We start from the raw sequence: 18996 nt of genomic DNA, 5'->3' as shown, positions 1-18996 counted from the left end.
ATCTTTCCGCTAGTTAAATTCCCAAAAGAAAGAAAAAGTTTAAAAGAGCTGTCTAGGAGGAATTTGAAACACTACAGCCTGGATTTCCCAAATTTCGATGTAAATGATTTCTACACGATGCATGGAGATGTCCTCAACTCATTCTGAAACCCTACAAAGTGTCTCTCAGTTTACCTTGCTGTCTTTAGTCGGTACGTCTGGAGGATCAGTGGACTCAAGACTCTGGAGTCCTTTGAAAGGCGATTCTATGGGATCTTGAACACAAGCGGCAGGGATCTGCGAGTGTACACCCTGCGGCTGTGGAGTAAAAGGTGAAGATGTGCTCATATCTAAGGGCTGCGGGCTGAAGTCGATGCCGTCCAGAGTGAACTCGCCGGGACTCCCTGATGGTGATGGCAAGGCTTTCTCAGCACTCCGTTCTGAAGGTAGAGGGATGGAATCGGCCAGCGGGTGCGACTGAGGACCATCAGATGCTGCTGATTGACGAGCGTTAGACAGCTGAGCGAGAATACCGGGAGCCACAGGAGCCGGGTTGGAGTTCTGAGCCGGCCGGGTCAAGACGTGCTGAGCTCCTCGTGTCACCATCACAGGAACATTTACCTTGTAGAAATGTCCTTGAATCAGAACAAAAACAGAAACGCTATTATTTCAGCTCATTTACAGTATATCAAGAAATTCGGGCAGGCTTTACAGAGAACGGAAGAGTTTAGTTTGTCTTTTACAAGCTATGCACTATGTGTCGTGGTGTCATTATGTTGCAGTTAAAAAGCCATGTGGAGCAGATTTCTTTTCTTCTTCTACATGCATGATTTTTCAAAAAACTGATTTCACATATGTACCTACAGTATTGTCACAAACATTTTCAAACACCAGTAGCACAATTTGGACTGTGAAATGCAACGACAATGAATGGGGTTAATGCATCGGGGCGATGATAGACTTCCGCTAAAAGCTCAGCCAGCTAAACCACTTCTGCTCTCGTCGTTCTGAGGTCATTTGTCACCAGGCCATAACAACGTGTTCAGTAAGAAAACAGCACGACGGCTGAGCATTGCTATGTGCCTCTGTGATCAGGTCTCGAGTACGTGTACTTTGCTTCTTTCATATTTGTGACTGTAGTTTGAAACAGATAGCCTGAAGAGTTTCTCCCTTTTTTGTTGTCCGTGTACCATGTACACGCAGTGTTAGTTTGTGTCACATTGTTGATCGTAATCTTAGGTTCATCTTCAAGCAACCGAGATAATTTTTTTGCTATGGACGCTATATGTGACGGATGTAACAAAGCTGGCCAAGATTTTAATGAAATACATCAATGCTCCGTGTGCATATACAGTATACGGCCTCTGAATGTGTAATAAAGAATAATGGCACGTTCAGCATCACATCTCCGTCCAGTGTTGTAAAGTAGAAAGACATTTTTGGCTTCTCACCTGAGGCCGTCTGTAGAGTGACACCAGCGGGGATCTGAACAGGATAAGTTATTCCAGGCGGAAGAGAGAATGTGGCAAGTGAACAGTTGTTCTGAAAGTCGACAGATAACAGACATGTTAGTCATTTTGATTGCAGAAACACAGCGAGAGCCAAGATGTGATGTGAACTTACTGCTTTAGAAGTGAAATTCTGCACATTTTGAGCCGCAGGAATCACAACTGAGATGAAAAAAGCAGTTTTCTAGTTATATGTCAGTCATAAGAAACACGAAAATTCCACAATGTGAAACAAAGAGTTAAGTTTTGTGGGAGTAAATGCATCTGCTGTGAGACAGAAACACACAGATGATGAACTGACCGGTGGGTTTATTGAGGGTCTGAGTGTAGTTTGACGGCAACTGCAGAACAAAGTTGGCTGGATTGTTGTCTTTGATGAAACCCTCCACAGCTTTAGACTGAACGACCTTTGACTCCCAGAGCTTAAGCACAGTAACAAGGCAAGGCAAGGCAAGTTTATTTGTATAGCACATTTCATACACAATGGCAATTCAAAGTGCTTTACATAGAAGAAATTAAAAATATCCATTTGATAAAACAGTTAAGAAATAAGAAAAATAAAAGTAACCAGTTAAGAATAAAAAATAAAATAACATAGTTTAGAAGAAATAAGAAAAATAAAAATTAACCAGTTAAGAATAAAAATAAAATAAAATATAGTTTAGAATAGATAATAAATAAAATAAAGTACAAACAGTCGGAGGCACAGTGGCACATTAATCAAATGCAAAGTTAAACAGATGTGTTTTGAGTCTGGATTTGAATGTGACTACTGTGGGAGCACATCTGATCTCTTCTGGAAGCTGCTTCCAGCTGCGGCTCGCATAATAGCTAAATGCAGACTCTCCTTGCTTGGAGAGAACCCTTGGTATTTCTAGCTGATGCGATCCTAATGACCTGAGTGTTCTTTTGGGTCTGTATTCAATGAGCATATCTGCAATGTATTGAGGTCCTAGGCCATTGAACGATTTATATACCAGTAATAAAACTTTAAAATCTATCCTATATGTAACTGGTACTCAGTGTAAAGACCTGAGGACTGGTGTGATATGATCATATTTTCTGGTTCTGCTCAGAATCCTTAACGCTGCGTTCTGTATGAGCTGCATCTGTCTTATGGTGTTTTTGGGGAGTCCATTACAATAATCCACCCTGCTGGTGATGAAAGCATGCACTAGTTTCTCTAAGTCTTGACTGGAAACAAAGCATCTAATTCTTGCAATATTTTTCAGATGATAGTATGCTGATTTAGTTATTGCTTTGACATGACTACTGAAGCTAAGGTCTGACTCTAGAGACACACCGAGATTCCTGACTTGATTTTTTGTTGTTTGACCTTTAGAGTGAAGGTACGCGTTCATCTTGACAACTTCATCTTTATTTCCAAACGCAATGACTTCAGTCTTGTCTTTGTTTAACTGAAGAAAGTTTTGGCACATCCAACTATTTATTTCATCAATGCATTTGAGCAGGGAGTCAATGGGGCTGTAATCTTTAGGCGATAGGGCTAAGTATATCTGTGTGTCGTCTGCATAGCTGTGGTAAGCAATTTGGTTATTTCTCATTATTTGGCTCATTGGGAGCATGTACAGGTTGAATAGGAGCGGCGCAAGAATTGAGCCTTGAGGGACTCCGCATGTCTTGGATGTCCACTCAGACTTATGGTCACCTATACTCACATAATAACCTCTCGCTTCTAGGTATGACCTGAACCATTTTAGGACTATCCCAGAAAGCCCCACCCAGTTTTCCAGCCTGTCTATAAGTATGTTGTGATCGACCGTGTCAAATGCAGCACTGAGGTCGAGTAGGACCAGCACGGATAATTTGCCTGAATCAGTACTTAAGCGAATGTCGTTTACTATCTTAATGAGCGCTGTCTCTGTGCTGTGATGCGGGCGGAACCCAGATTGAAAATTATCAAAGTATCCGTTGGAGCTTAAGAATTTCTTCAGCTGGTTGAAGACTTTTTCAATGATCTTACCTATGAAGGGAAGATTTGAGATCAATCTATAGTTGTTTAATATGGTCTTATCCAGATTGCTCTTTTTCAGGAGGGGTTTGACAACAGCAGTTTTCAGGGAGTTTGGGAAACTTCCAGAGAGAAGTGAGGCATTTACCACATCTAGGAGATCTGCTTCTAAACAGTTTAACACACTTTTGAAAAAAGATGTGGGAAGTGCGTCAAGGGCAGGTTGATGTTTTAAGGTGTTGAACGGTTTCTTCCAAATTTTTGCCATCAATTTCTTCAAAATCAGACATTGTAACTACTTTCTCAGGTTGTGGTGTGATCTGTCTGACCCCAGCGCTACTCAAGGATGTGCTGATCACCTTTCTAATATTATTGATTTTATCAGAGAAGAAAGAAGAAAACTCACTGCACTTGCTGTCTGAGAGCATTTCACTGGGAATCTGGCTTGGGGGGTTTGTCAGTCTGTCTACACTAGCGAAAAAGATTCCGGGTGTTGTTTAAGTTGCTGTTTATAATATTTGAGAAGAAAGTCTGTCTAGCTTTGCCTAGTTCCATATTGAAAGCATGGATGGTGTCTTTGTAGATGTTATAATGGACTACAAGTTTTGTCTTCCGCCACAAGCGCTCTGCTTTTCTGCATTGTCTTTTCATATTTTGCACCGCTGTTGAGTTTCTCCAAGGTGCTTTTTGTCTGCCACTCTTCCTGACTTTCACAGGAGCAATATCACCAATTACACTTTTAACCTTCGAGTTAAAAGAATCAAGGAGAGAATCAACAGAGTCAGCAGATATGCTTGGTGTTAAAGATATGGCCTTCATAAATAGTACACCAGTGTTCTCATTTAAGCATCTCTTCCTGACAGACACAGATCAAACTTCAATGGCAGGAGAGATCAATATATCAAAGAAAATACAGAAATGATCAGATAGTGCTAATAGATGAAATGTTTAGACCCTTACTGATAAGTAAATCTAGAGTGTGTCCACGATTGTGTGTGGGTCCATGTACATGCTGAGTCAGGTCAAATGTTTTTAAAACAGTTTTGATTTCTTTTGCCATATTGTTTTCTGCATTATCTATTTGAATGTTAAAATCTCCGGCAATAGAGAAACAGTCAAACTCTGAGGAAATTGTTGATAACAGTTCTATAAAGAGTTGCACTTAGAACAGTAACACAAACATCACCAAACACATACACAACAACACAACGACTGCAGTGTGTGTTTGTTTGTGTGTGTGTGTGTGTGTGTGTGTGTGTGTGTGTACCTGTCTGAGGTTGTCGAGGACCCGCTCGTCGACTCCTTCATCATGAAACATTTCTCTGACGCTCTCTATCACATCCTCAATGACGGAGAGATAGAGCTTCGGCTGACAATTACAATGACACAAACACTGTGTTATAAATCGATTACAGACACACAATCGGTGTGTTTTCAGCACTTTTGCTCACCAGTGTGTTTGCGTTCGAGAGCATGTTCAAGCTGTCGGCGTTCGGTTAGGGAGCGTCTGAAAAATCCCTCCGCTTGTGATAAAACATCGTGCAAAACGAAATTCATTCAATGTCGGTTTTTGGTTATAAATGTCAGTATCGGTCGTCAATCAGATTTGAATGTTAAATCAATGTTCACTATTTGGTTGGTATATCAAAACGGTTTATGTGGAAAATAAAACATCCATTTACATTTTAGTCATTAGTAGACGCTTCCCAACAAACACTAATGAGCTGGCCGTCCACCTGCGGTTTGAGAAGTGTGTCGTCTGGTTAGGATGCGTCCTTGTGTCCTCCAGAGGGCTCATCCTCTAAAGGGTGTGCGGTAGGAGGCGGATTTTCAACTTAGACTTCCTTCGTAGGACATACAGGCAGAAAAAGATACCGGAAGTACCACGTTGCTATGACAACAAGTTGCACTCTCGCACACTTGTCAAATTACAGTTTTTCTCAATTGCTAAAAAACGATTTCTGAAAACATTGAACACAAAACCTCATCTTCAAGCACTATTTACAAAACCTCTGACTCCTCTTGCAAAATGAAACTTTCGACTCAAAACTGTTTTGCCTGTGTTCAAAATCAAACACTGCTCTCAAATCATAAACAAAGTGATCAAAATGATATACACTATCAAGCAGTCAGTAAACAATACACCAATAAATAGAAAATACATTGTTCAAAACATAGTTCTCGGAGTGAAGTACATTTTTATATCAAAACAAAGTTTATATTTTTCCATCATTTGTCTTTTGATGAATGAAAACATGTTCTATCACCGTAGCTCAAAATTGATCAGAAATTACTACTCTGCTTTTCTCTTTGCACTTTTTGGGGTTTCTTCCTCCTTCTACCCCTATTTTTACAGTACTGTACCCTGCATCTCATAAACTTGTCCTAGTGTAATTATTGTTCTTTGTTGATATGAACCTGCAACCATTGAAAATCTATTGAGCAGTCAGTACTGTTCACAAATGGAAAGCACAATGTTCAGGGCAAAACAATTTGTTTACAGAATTGTGCAGTATACAGCCTTCAATGTACTCTACAGTTTTTTACAATTGCTTACACACTAAAATTTAACTTTTCCCACAATTCGGAAAACCGTACACTCAAGGAGCAAAACACAAGGCTAGATTTGCACAACTGTAAGCACATTGTCAGCTTCACACTATTTGCAAAACACTAAAACCACTTGTATACATCAGACACAGAAGTATATCATGATGTCACTTCCTTGCTATTCCAAAGCACTGACTGTGAGCACACCGATGAGCCAATCTTTTACAGTTTTTCTCTATTGTTTACACACAAATATTGGTACTTGAGACACAATGACCACAACAAGTAACTCATTCACCAACCCCCTGAACCAATTCTGCTAAACTACAAGCACAATTCCTGCTTTACACTCACATTGCAGTTCTAAAACACACTAAAACACACTACACACAATTCTCTGCATTTGGCACAATTTTCGGGCAGGAAAATCTCTTGTTTTCACAAGGAACACACTGCCATTCAAATATCTACACTGACTCATCACTAAGGGTGCTCCGATTGATCGGTCGCCGATCATAATCGACCGATAATTGCTTTGGGATGTTTGATCGGCGGTCTCTATAAAGGCCGATACAGAAAAGCCGATCAGATGACGCAAAACTCGTGAGACAATTTTTTACCCGCTGCTAAAAATGGCTTCACTGGTCTGGCAATTGTACAAGGTGTGTGCAAAGACAATACATTAGCAATCTGCAATGTGTGTGCCAAGCAAATTCCACGAGGCGGAAAGACAGCAAAACATTTGAACACAACCAACCTTTTCAGACATTTGAAGGTTAGTCACTTAAAGCAATATGAGGAGTTCCCTTTCTGTCGGTCTCTCGACGTTGTGTCGACAGAATGGGGTTTGACTTGAGAACCTACCTTCTCTGACTGACTTGAACAGGCCAATGAAAATTCGCGAATGAAATTTGCATGCCGGACTCCGCCCCCGGATATCCTGGTATAAAAGGGAGCCGGCGTGCCGCATTCATTCACCTTTTGTTCTTCGGAGCCTTCGCATCCTGATGCTGACGACTTCGCAGATACTCTCTACGTGTTGCTGGTCTTACGACGTGGTGCAGCGGACTGTCCCTTTTCCTGTGACTTCCCCTGGGCGTCTCGGCAACTTCCAAAGCGTCTCTCTAAAGAGCGAGCCCTTTTTAGGGCTTAATGTTTCTTCAGCGCGGCATGTCCCGCTGTGCTCGTGGGTGCGGCGCACTCATCGAGGAAGGGGACGGACACGATGTCTGCCTCAGGTGTCTGGGACCCCAGCACGCTGAGGCAGCATTTGTGGATACATCTTGCCCGCACTGCGGGCGGATGGTGATTCAGACGTTGCGGTCACGGGTAGCTGTGTTCTTGCGAGAATCAGCCGGCACCTCGAGTGCTTCCCGTTCTGCGGCAGCAGCGGCATCAGCCCTGCCGTCCGCTTCGGCGAGCACCGAGGGTGATCGGGGAATTACCGTGAGCCTCAATCCGTCAGCCACCAGCTCGCGGACCGTTCACGCCCCGCCTCGCTCGTCTGACCGTCCCGGAAAAGGCGGTACGCCGCCTTGTTCCTCCGTAACGTACTCGGACACGGGGCGTGACGACGATGAGTTGTCGCTCGCAGCATCGGGGGGCAACCTCTTGGCATCCGACCTTGACGATTCCTTGGAGCTTCCTCCCCCGGGGGGTCGAGCTCAGGTTGAAGCGGACGTCGAAATGTCAGCCATGCTTTCCCGGGCCGCCGCGAGTATTGGGCTGCAGTGCACCGCACCGCCTCTTCCCCAACGCTCGCGGTTGGATACGTGGTATCTTGGGGCCGGCCGTGACTCTAAGCCACGGTCGGCACCGGTACCATTCTTCCCGGGAGTGCATGACGAGCTCAGTCGGACCTGGAACGCCCCCTTTTCGGCGCGTGCATGTCAGACTAGCTCGGTCGCCCTGACTTCCCTCGATGACGGGGCAGCTGAGGGCTGTGTCGACATCCCACAGGTGGAACGTGCAGTCGCGGTGCACCTGTGCCCGCAGACAGCTGCCACCTGGAGGGATCGACCAAGGCTCCCTTCCAAGGCTTGTAAGTTTTCGGCATCGCTGGTGTCGAGGGCTTACAACGCTGCGGGTCAAGCTGCCTCGGCTCTTCACGCCATAGCCATCCTGCAGGAGGCCAGGGCATTGAAGGAGTTGCACGAGGGAAAGTCCGACCCGGGGCTACTGCAGGAGCTCCGCACTGCCACTCACCTCGCTCTTCGGGCGACGAAGGTGACGGCGCGAGCCCTGGGTCTTACGATGTCCACACTGGTGGTCCAGGAGAGACACCTTTGGCTGAACCTTGCGCAGATGCGGGACGCTGAGAAGGTTCGCTTTCTCGACGCCCCCATCGCGCAGGGTGGGCTGTTTGGTGATACGGTCGAGGGCAGCAGTTCTCGACTGTACAGAAGCAGACGGAGGCGATCCTGCCCCGCCGCGACCCGGCCGCCTATCGTCCGTCGAAGACCCGCGCGGCGTCTGCTTCCCAGCAGCCCCGCCCCTCTCCGACTCCGGCTCCAGCGCCCCCTGCACAGGCGGCCTCCCGGAGAAGGATGTCGAAGAGGCGAGCACCATCCCGTCACCAACCTCCACGGAAGCAGAAGTGTTCTGACGGGGTGAACCCAGAGAGATCGAGTTCACCGGGCCCGACCCAAGCAACTACATCGCTAGAGGGTCGGACTGGGACGGTGCCTTTCAGGGCCTGGTGCCCACATTCTCACAGAAAGAGCTTTCTCTCTCCCTGGGTCTTTCTCACAGCCGCTCTCACCCTCCGCAGGATGGTGCTCGGCAACCCCACGTTGTGTTCCGGCGAGACACACGGTTGGGTGTAACTCTCAGTGGCCACCAGCACCCTCAGTCAGACGGTGCGGTGTGCCGCGATATCGCCCGACAGGCACCTCGGCAGAGCCGCTCTCCTCCCCGGGGTCCCCCCCACGACGAGGGAGCCGTACTGCCAGCCATCGAACCACCCGCCACGGGGGCAATGAATCAGATCGAACCTCTGGTCCCCCTGTCTCGGTACCTGGGAGCCTGGTTGGCTCTTCCCAGACCAGCACGGTGGCTAGAGCGAACGATCCGTCTCGGCTATGCGATTCAGTTCGCCAAGCGCCACCCAAGTTTCGGGGCATCCTCTTCACCTCAGGGGAAGGGTAGATGCTCCCGTGCTTCGGGCCGAGGTCGCTACCCTTCTGACGAAGGGGGCGATCGAGCTCGTCCCTCTGGCCGAGATGTACCCCGGGTTTTACAGCCCGTATTTCATTGTCCCCAAGAAAAGTGGCGGGCTGCGCCCCATCTTGGACCTGCGTACCCTGAACAAGCACCTACACAAGCTGCCGTTCAGGATGCTAACGCAGAAGCGCATTCTGACGTCCGTCAGGCGTCAGGATTGGTTCATGGCGATCGACCTGAAGGACGCGTACTTCCATGTGTCCATCCTCCCTCGTCACCGGCCGTTCCTACGGTTCGCTTTCGAGGGACAGGCATATCAGTATCGCGTCCTCCCATTTGGTCTGTCCCTGTCTCCTCGAGTCTTTACGAAGGTCGTGGAGGCCGCCCTCACTCCCCTCAGGGAGCAGGGGGTGCGCATACTCAACTATCTCGACGACTGGCTCATCTTGGCGCACTCGCGAGATCTGTTGTGTACACACAGGGACCTGGTGCTCCGGCACCTAGACCATTTGGGGTTACAGGTCAACCGAGAGAAGAGCAAGCTCTCCCCGGTGCAGAGCATCCTCTTCCTCGGTATGGAACTCGACTCTGTCTCCATGACTGCACGTCTTTCTTCCGAGCGTGCCCAGTCGGTGCTGACCTGCCTGAGGAACTTCAGGCAGCAGCCAGCGGTCCCACTGAAACTTTTTCAGAGGCTCCTGGGACACATGGCCTCCTCGGCGGGGGTGGTCCCCCCTCGGGTTGATGCACATGAGACCGCTACAGCACTGGCTACAGAGCAGAGTTCCTTGGAGTGCGTGGCACATCGGCAACAGGCGCGTCGCGATCACGCCCTTCTGCCGGCGCACCCTAACCCCATGGTCTTCAATGACCTTTCTGCGGACAGGGGTCCCTCTTGGGCAGGTTTCGAGGCGCGTCGTGCAGGGTGCCTCCCTGCAGGGTTGGGGTGCTGTGTGCAACGGGCACGCAGTGTCGGGTCTCTGGACGGGCCCCCGCCTGCACTGGCATATTAATCGCCAGTTGTTGGCGGTGCTGCTTGCACTGAGGAGGTTCCTTCCCCTCGTGCAGGACAAGCACGTGCTGGTCCGGTCGGACAGCACGACTGCCGTGGCATATATCAACCGACAGGGTGGTATTCGTTCACGGCAGCTATCGCAACTCGCCCGACGCCTCCTCCTGTGGAGCCAGCAGGTGACGAAGTCTCTGTTAGCCACTCACATCCCGGGCGACCTGAACCAGACAGCCGATGCGCTCTCTCGTCAGTCCAGCTCATTTGGGTGCAGTTCGGGCAGGCACAGGTGGACCTGTTCGCCTCCCTGGACACCACCCATTACCCGCTTTGGTACTCCCTGACCGAGGCACCCCTCGACACGGATGCCTTGGCGCACAGCTGGCCGCGGGACAAGCGGAAGTACGTCTTCCCCCCAGTGAGCCTCATTGCACACTTCTTGTGCAAAGTCAGGGAAGAGGAGCATCAAGTGCTACTAGTTGCGCCTTACTGGCCCAACCGGACTTGGTTCTCGGAGCTAATGCTCCTGACGACAACTCCCCCCTGGCCGATTCCCCTGACGAAAGACCTTCTTTCTCAGGGGAAGGGCGCGTTATGGCATCCGGAACCTCCATGTCTGGCTCCTGGACGGGACGAGGAGATCCTGAGTGGTCTACCCCAGCGGTGGTGGAAACCATTACTCAGGCTAGGGCCCTGGCCACGAGGCGGTTATACGCATTAAAGTGGCGCCTCTTCTCGTCCTGGTGTTCTTCTCGTGGAGAAGACCCACGGATATGCTCGATCGGGAGCGTGCTGTCCTTCCTGCAGTCGAGACTCGAGAGCAATCTCTCCCCTTCCACGCTGAAGGTGTATGTAGCCGCTATTGCCGCTCATCACGAACCAGTTAGTGGGAAGTCTCTGGGACAGTACGACCTGGTCATTAGGTTCCTGAGGGGCGCGAGGAGGCTGAATCCAGCCCGTCCGCGCTCCGTTCCCTCTTGGGACCTCAATGTGGTCCTGGCGGGCCTCCAGAGGCCCCCCTTCGAGCCCCTCGGAGATGCCGCTCTTTCTCATCTCTCGATGAAGACGGCTCTCCTAGTGGCGCTCGCTTCCATCAAGAGGGTAGGGGACCTACAAGCATTTTTTGTGTTTACGGATTGCCTAGAGTTCGGGCCTGGTCAATCTCACGTTATCCTGAGACCCCGGCCTGGCTCCGTGCCCGAAGTTCCCACCACTCCCTTTCGGGACCAGGTGGTGAACTGGGGAGGAAGACCCAACCCCTTGCGTGTAGTGTCCAGTCCGCGCGCTGCGCCTCTGCTTGGACCGCACGCAGAGCTTCAGGAGCTCTGAGCAGCTTTTTTGTCTGTTTTGGGAGGTCAGCACAAGGGGAGGGCTGTCTCCAAACAGAGGTTGGCGCACTGGATCGTGGACGCCATCAATGGCTTACCGATCACAGGATCTCCCGTGCCCGCTTGCAGTGAGGGCACACTCTTGGCCTCCTAGTGGGCACTGGCTCAGGGCGCCCCTCTGGCAGACGTATGTAGAGCTGCGGGTTGGGCTACGCCCAGGACCTTCGCAAGGTTCTACAGCCTCCGCGTGGAACCGGTATCAGCCAGAGTCTTACGAAGCACCGCCAGGTAAGTCCGGCAGCCGGTGGGCGTACGCCTGCGATAGCGCCCCTCCCTAGGTGAGACGCGGCGCTATCTAGGCTCCCCTCTTCCCCCCACGTGGGTGAAGAGTAGGCATTCCATCCATCACTAAGCACTCCTCGGCGGCGGGCCCGGCGGAGCGGCCCTGCCTCCCTTGGCCTGTTTCTGAGCTCTAGCAGTGACTCAAACAAGGCCTAGTGCTCCACACGTAGTAACCCCCCCACAGGGCGGTTCCGTCTGTTGTCTTCTCATGAATGGCTCTCAATCGATGGCCCATGACCTCTCCCAGGTGTACTTCACCTGCTCGCGACACCCTCTCGTGTCTGCATGTCTCCCACGTGCTCTCCCCTATCCGGTGAGATCGTGTGTGAATCTCCACTAAAGCTCCTCCCTGCGGTAGGAAGTGGTCTCCGTAGCGCGTTCCCTCAGGGGGGAATGACGCTTCCCAGTGGCCCTTACGGTGCCGGGCGGCTTCTTGCTGTTAAGAGAACTAGGCCGCCGTCCGTGACGGCCGGTGGAAGGGCCTCCCATCTTTTTAAGAAAGCTCTGGACTCCTTCCCTTCCACTGGAAGGTTGCAATTCATGCTAAGCGCTCACGTCTGACACGCCCAGGCCAGTCAGCGTCGCTTCGCGAGGAATTGTGACGCGGCACAGCGCTGTGGCGTTTTCCGAAGAACCCCATTCTGTCGACACAACGTCGAGAGACCGACAGAAAGGGAACGTCTCGGTTACGTATGTAACCTCCGTTCCCTGATGGAGGGAACGAGACGTTGTGTCCTTCATGCCACAACGCTGGCCGCCCGCTGCAGCAGTCGGGGCAAGATCCTCAGGCTCCTCAGCACAAAAGGTGAATGAATGCGGCACACCGGCTCCCTTTTATACCCGGATATCCGGGGGCGGAGTCCGGCATGCAAATTTCATTCGCCAATTTTCATTGGCCTGTTCAAGTCAGTCAGAGAAGGTAGGTTCTCAAGTCAAACCCCATTCTGTCGACACAACGTCTCGTTCCCTCCATCAGGGAACGGAGGTTACATACGTAACCGAGACGTTTTCTAAATTTGCTAGCGCTAAAACAGCGCCTGACCGTTCAGCAACTCACGCGCCACTCACTCAGCTGTCGGTAACAGAGACGTTTCAAAGACAGCAACCCTACAGCAGGGACAGTAACTGTGTGTTCACAGTGCGACTTGCGGGAATAAAACACGCTATCGCGAGTAGTTGGACGTTTGAACATTTTAATTTTACTCGCTTCATTCGCGAGTGAAATTCGCTTCATTCGTGCATTAAAAATTCGCGTCATTGGAGTGGCTTTTGCCAGGCGACTCCCGTCAAATTGTGAAATGGCGGACATTAATGCCCTCTATAAATGCCCACAAAAAAAGCAAAGTTATAGATAGAGATATGGAAGTTGTTACTTATTTGTATTTTTTGTTGCTGTGCACCTGTGGTCCTTCAAGTGTATTAGAAAAAACTGATGGCTGACTGACTCAAAACAATAGTTTTAGTTTAAAGTCTAAAGCTAAATTTAAAGATGCTTAGATGTTCTGTCTTTATTTTATTTTATATTCTACAGGAAAGTTGTATTTGTCAAGCCCTAAGCTGCCCCAATAACCAAGCACAGGCTGCTAAGTTAATATGCTGAACACGTTTCTTGTAAATAAATACACAGTTGTCAATCCATGATAAATTGTCTTCTCTTAATTGTAATACGTAATGTACATATCGTTTAATAAATAATGCTACATGATAAATAGAAGGCTTCAAATAGACCCTGTAATCGGTGATCGGGTGATACAGCTTCCAGTAATCGGGGATCGGTGATCGGCCCCAAAAATCCTGATCGGAGAATCCCCTACTCATCACATGTGTAAACACCTGTCACAAACGCCTATACCCCTTCACCAAGCTATGGAAGACGCATGTGGAGATAAAGCAGCTGATGCTTTTCATGGCTGGACTGAAAAATATTGCTTGTGATGTGGATGAGGTGCTGTGGTCAGACCCAAACCCAAGAGAAGATGCAGCATCGTCTTTTTACTGTAACTGTATACAGTCAATTCTTCTGTTGTTTTGTATGTACACCACTGTATGTGCCACTTTGTGTTGGTTGGGATGTACACTGTACATTCTCTTTGTTGGAAAAATAAAATATATGTGTTACCGTGTATTTGTGTGTTCTGACTATAAAAACTATTTTATATTTATATATATATACTACAAATATTTTACAACACACTTATATATGTACTGTCTGTAGTAAGTGTAACACTGAACCATATAAAGACCAAAGTCATTATGATGAATGGAGAAGTGTTTTATAAAGAGCACATCAGTGTTCAACTGGTTCTTATAAATGTTTATTCATATGATGGTTTGTGTGTGTCATTTGAAAACAAAATACCATTTTGAGAAGAAAGAACATTGTTTTGAATGTGAAGTTTCATTTTGCAGGAGAATTGAGGGGTTTTGCCCATTGCGTTTGTGTTTTTTGATTTGTGTGTAGAGTTCTGAGAGTATGAGGCATGCTTTCAGAAAATGTGTGTAAACAATTGAGAAAAACTGTAAAGGTTAATGGTGGTTTATGTACTCCCTTTAAGGTTGAACGTGGGGTGTGACAAGGATGCTCATTGTCTGGAATGTTGTACACTCTTTCAATAGAACCACTTTTACATAGATTAAGACAATTTTTGAAAGGGGTCTCTTTAAAAAACTGTGATGATACTTTTAAATTGTCTGCGTACGCCGATGATGTGGTTGGTTTTATTACCAGGCAAACTGATGTGGACATTTTATGGAAAACGTTAAAAGAGTTTGGACATGTGTCAGGTCTAAAAGTGAAGCTTTTAAGTTTGGAGAATGGACAAATGGAACCCCAAGTCTTCCAGATGGATTAACATGGTCAAAAGGTGGATTCAAGTATCTGGGAGTATACTTGGGAAACGATGCTTTTCAATCAAAAAATTGGGAAGAGATTTACGAGAAGCTGAAAGGTCGACTGGATAAGTGGAAATGGATTAAACAATCACTATCTTATAGAGGACGTATCCTTGTTATTAACAATCTCGTTGCGTCTTCACTCTGGCATCGTCTAAATTAAATAGATCCACCATCATATCTGCTGGCAAAAATTCAATCAATGCTTGTAGACTTTTTTTGGGACAAAATGCATTGGATAATCCATAGTGTTTTATATTTACCAAAGGAAGAAGGTGGCCAAGGACTCATAAATCTGCAAAGCAGGGCTGCTACATTTCGAATGCAGTTCATACAACGTTTCTTGACTGGACCTGAAGCTGTAAATTGGAGACCATTGGCTTCTGCTATAATTTGGACAAAACATTATTTTTAATGAATCCAACAAATATTAATGTTAAAAAAACTACCTATGTTTTATCAAAATCTTTTTAAAGTTTGGAACACTTTCAAAGTGGAAAGAGAAAGAAGAACAATGTCCTTATACTGGCTTCTCCAAGAGCCGTTGGTTAATGGTGCTAGATTAAATTTGGTTTATGGTGGTGTTTCCATGTCTGAGTATTTTATCAAAGCTAACAGGTCCAAACTTTACAGAAGTGGAAAAATTGTCAGCATTGTTGGGTTTTAATTCAATACGAGTTATAAGTAAAGTTGTACAAGGTTTAAAGTCCATTCTTACAACGGAAGAAAATGAAATGTTAATTAACTATAGTGCTAAGGAAATTCTTCCCGTAGAGAAAGACGAATTCCCAAAGATCTTGTTATCACCAAAAACTGGATGAATATACTGGCTTTTTTCTAGAGTCAGGAAAATTAATAGATTTAGAATTGAAAGAAGTGAGTGGGAAGAAAATATATAAAACCTGTGTCAAAAATTTTAACAAGAAAACTTTACATGGGAAAGTAGATACACCTTGGCGTTCTTTTTTAAGTGTTGAAGAAAATGTAAAACCACAGTGGAGATCTTTTTATAAACCACCATTAACTAAAAAAGATTGGAGATTTACAGTGGAGAATTTTACATGGCATCATTGCAGTTAATGCTTTTATCTCTGTGTTGAACCCAGATGTTGGTCAAGAATGTCCCTTTTGTTTTCAGAGGGAGTCCATTTTCCACACTTTTGCACTTTGTGATAGGCTTAAAGATTTATTTTCTGTTTTAAAAAATGTTTTAACTGTTTTAATGTGGAATTCTCAACGCAGCTTTTTATTCTTGGTTTTGAGTATACAAGGACACAACAGAGGGAATGTCAATTGTTACATTTTATATTAGAAAAGGCAAAAATGTCAATCTATATGAGTAGAAAAGACAAAATAGAAAAAAAATAGATTTCAATGTGGTCTCAGTTTTCGCTGCCCTAGTTAAATCAAGGTTGCGAATAAATTTTCTTTATTATAAATCAATTGATTGTTTATTAGTCTTTGAAGACATATGGTGTCAAAGAGGGTGCTCTGTTATTGAAAAACAAACTTTACTTTTCCAATTTCTAATGGGTGTTTTTGGTTGTTAAATCCAAGTGTTGTGTAAAGGTTGAGAAACTGTAATTAAAAGTTTTTGTTAAAAAATCTCTCTCTCTCTCCCTCTGTCTGTCTCTCTCTCTCTCTCTCTCTCTCTCTCTCTCTCTCTCTCTCTCTCTCTCTCTCTCTCTCTCTCTCTCTCTCTCTCTCTCTCTCTCTCTCTGTCTCTCTCTCTCTCTCTCTCTCTCTCTCTCTCGCTCTCTCTCTCTCTCTCTCTCTCTCTCTCTCTCTCTCTCTCTGTGCGAGTGCAAGCTGGGAGCGAGTGAAAGTTGGCGTGAGTGAGAACCTTTCTGTGGAAGTGAATTTAAACATAGAAAACATCATCAGCTCGGCAAACTTGCCTGAATCGGGACAGGCCAGCGAGGTCTGATGTGGCCCAGTCTGCAGATGCGGTCAACATCAAGTGGGTGACGGTCACAGGAACTGCGGCCACTGTGGCTTCGCAACCCCAGCCGATCGGAGCGATTTTTGGCGCCGGCTGGCTCGCCCGAGGTGAGACCGGTGCTGGTTTCCTCTAAAGTCGGCCCGGAGAAGGCTGCTGAAGAGGCGGCCTTCTGTTCCGCTGGTCAGAATGATATCTCATCTCAAGAGCTCATGGATTCATAGTCTCAAATAGATGATTTGGAGAATGAATACAGTGTTCTTACACTGGAAAGGCTTACACTGTTCAGCAAATAAAACATTTCCTTGATGTCACAAAGGGGCTTCAAAATGGAGTCTTATTTCCCTGATTTTCCTGATGAAAATTGTAAAAGGCGCTTGTAGCAAAGTTCGTTAGATGGGAAGGAAGGAGGCGGGAACCAGGGAACATTCAAATAAAACTTTAATTAAACATAAACCAACAATAAACACGGAAGTAGCCGACAGCCACCTCACGGTCGACTGCCGGCCATAAAACATACACAAACTAAACACATGTCCGGGCCCGGTCCTCTCTCGTCAACAGTCCTGCCGAACATCCATTTAAGCTCCCAATCTCCTCCGTGATAAGATGCGGGACCGGTGCGCGCACAGCTGCTTGCACTTATCACTCACGCCATCGGCCCCGCGTCACGGCTCTCGTCCCGCCTTCCTCACCACAGCGCTATATAAATAAAGCTGACTTGACTTGATTTGAAACTATACTTATTGTCTTGCACGGTACCGCCTTAAGAAGTGTCCTGCATTCACGCAGTGAAAAATGAAAATGGACTGATTACTTTTGACGCAACTTCATGGATTGTTATTATTGAGTGTTCCCTTTTACTTCCTTTTTCATGACACTGTCGAGACTTAACGTCAATAGATGTTGTGATGCGGTAAAACGGTCTTGTCTTTTTGACTACATAACGTTAAAGAGCGCCAGTGTAATTTTTTCTGCAGGAAATGCACACTGATGCTAGTAATCAGATTCAGTGGATGACTGAATGGAAAGGGCAGGCTTTACTGAGTCATGGCTCCAGTGTGAGTGCAGGGGTTGCTATACTGCTGGCACTTGAGATTAAAGAACTTTCTCTTTAAACTCAAAGTGTTTTTGAGTTGGTTTCTGGTCGTCTGCTGAGAGTTGACGCAACAATTCGTGGTGTGCCTAACGTTGCCCCTAACGTTGGTTCAGAACGAATAAGGTTTTTTGAAAACCTTAAGATGGTTTTAAGCAATGTTTCACCTGATTTTAACTGTACTCTAAATCATACTCTAGACAGGAATCATGATGAACCCCACAATCAATCAGCTGATGTGCTTAGGTCTTTGATCACATATCATAATCTTATATATGTTTGGAAATAATCTTTCCCCATGGATAGACAAAACACATGGTTAAAAATAAATTCCAATAGGGTATCTGGGGCTAGGCTGGAAAGGATCTATATACAAAAAAAGTGCAAGAGATAAATTCTAATTGCTTTCTGCTAATGTCACCACTGAACAGAGCACTTTTAAGCATCCTTATCCAAGATGGCAGCACGAGAACCAAGATGGCAGCACGAGAACATCGCAAGGCTCAGTGTCTCTCCAGTTTTAGCATTTATATAGTGTTTTTCTTGCTCATCTCAGGTCTGTTCGTGCAGAACAGTTGTACATTAACATCGTACACCCGGCATGAGCTTTTTGGATATCAGTTTGCGCATTTCTGGAAGTTTTATCAGCAACATTCAACTTGTCCCTGAAATCGCCAGAACACCCGATGCTACGCACCCCACACGCCCGGGCAGAAGTGCTCGCCGGCGGCGTCGAGATTGTAAACAAAGGTAGGAGAAGCACGGAGGGCTATAGAGCTAATCTAAAGCTAACACCACACCGGCTCTCTTTACCCAGCATTTTCCTCGCTATTGTATGATCATTAGTGAACAAAATGGTTGAGATTCGACTCCGCATCATCAACAGCAAAAGACTTTTGAACTGCAATGTCATAATCTTCACGGTAACATGGCTACACAGTGGTATACCGGACAACGCTATTGAGTAAGCGGGTTACAACACACACCGATGGAACAGGAGAGGAGTCCTCCATTTGTGTCTAATGATGTGATCACGAAGGAGTTGGAGAGGTTCGGAAAGTGTGCGAGCCCTGTAATAATTATTCCCTTTGGGTGTAAAAATGCGGTGTACTTTCTTTTAGACGTCAGATCTATATGTTTCTTACTTCGCGTACGCTTGAAGTTTCATTCCATGTAAAACACAGAGAAAATTTGTTCATGGTTTATGCGAGCATTGAGA

The 18996-nt window shown here is 46.6% G+C and overlaps 1 protein-coding gene across 6 annotated transcripts in view; it reads right to left on the bottom strand.

Moving 5' to 3' along the window:
• Window positions 1-5262, bottom strand: part of gtf2a1l (general transcription factor IIA, 1-like) — a 75676-nt gene extending 70414 nt beyond the window's left edge. Inside the window, exons 1-7 of one of the 6 annotated variants that reach the window (XM_079473854.1) lie at window positions 5142-5262; window positions 4911-4982; window positions 4727-4828; window positions 1789-1909; window positions 1603-1649; window positions 1431-1521; window positions 175-614 (exon numbers count right to left, since the gene is read on the bottom strand). In XM_079473854.1, coding sequence (XP_079329980.1) covers window positions 175-614; window positions 1431-1521; window positions 1603-1649; window positions 1789-1909; window positions 4727-4828; window positions 4911-4934 — 825 coding nt within the window. In that variant the 5' untranslated portion in view covers window positions 4935-4982; window positions 5142-5262. Of the gene's footprint in view, window positions 1-174; window positions 615-1430; window positions 1522-1602; window positions 1650-1788; window positions 1910-4726; window positions 4829-4910 lie in introns of all 6 variants that reach the window. The other 5 variants (XM_079473857.1, XM_079473853.1, XM_079473856.1 and 2 more) reach the window with 5 other exon arrangements.
• Window positions 5263-18996: the final 13734 nt, after the last annotated feature.

This window comes from Barbatula barbatula (assembly GCF_947034865.1).
Source record: "Barbatula barbatula genome assembly, chromosome: 14".
In the NCBI taxonomy this organism is placed as follows: domain Eukaryota; kingdom Metazoa; phylum Chordata; class Actinopteri; order Cypriniformes; family Nemacheilidae; genus Barbatula; species Barbatula barbatula.
The sequence above is the reverse complement of the archived record's forward strand: the minus strand, read 5'-3'. Positions and strand labels throughout refer to the sequence as shown.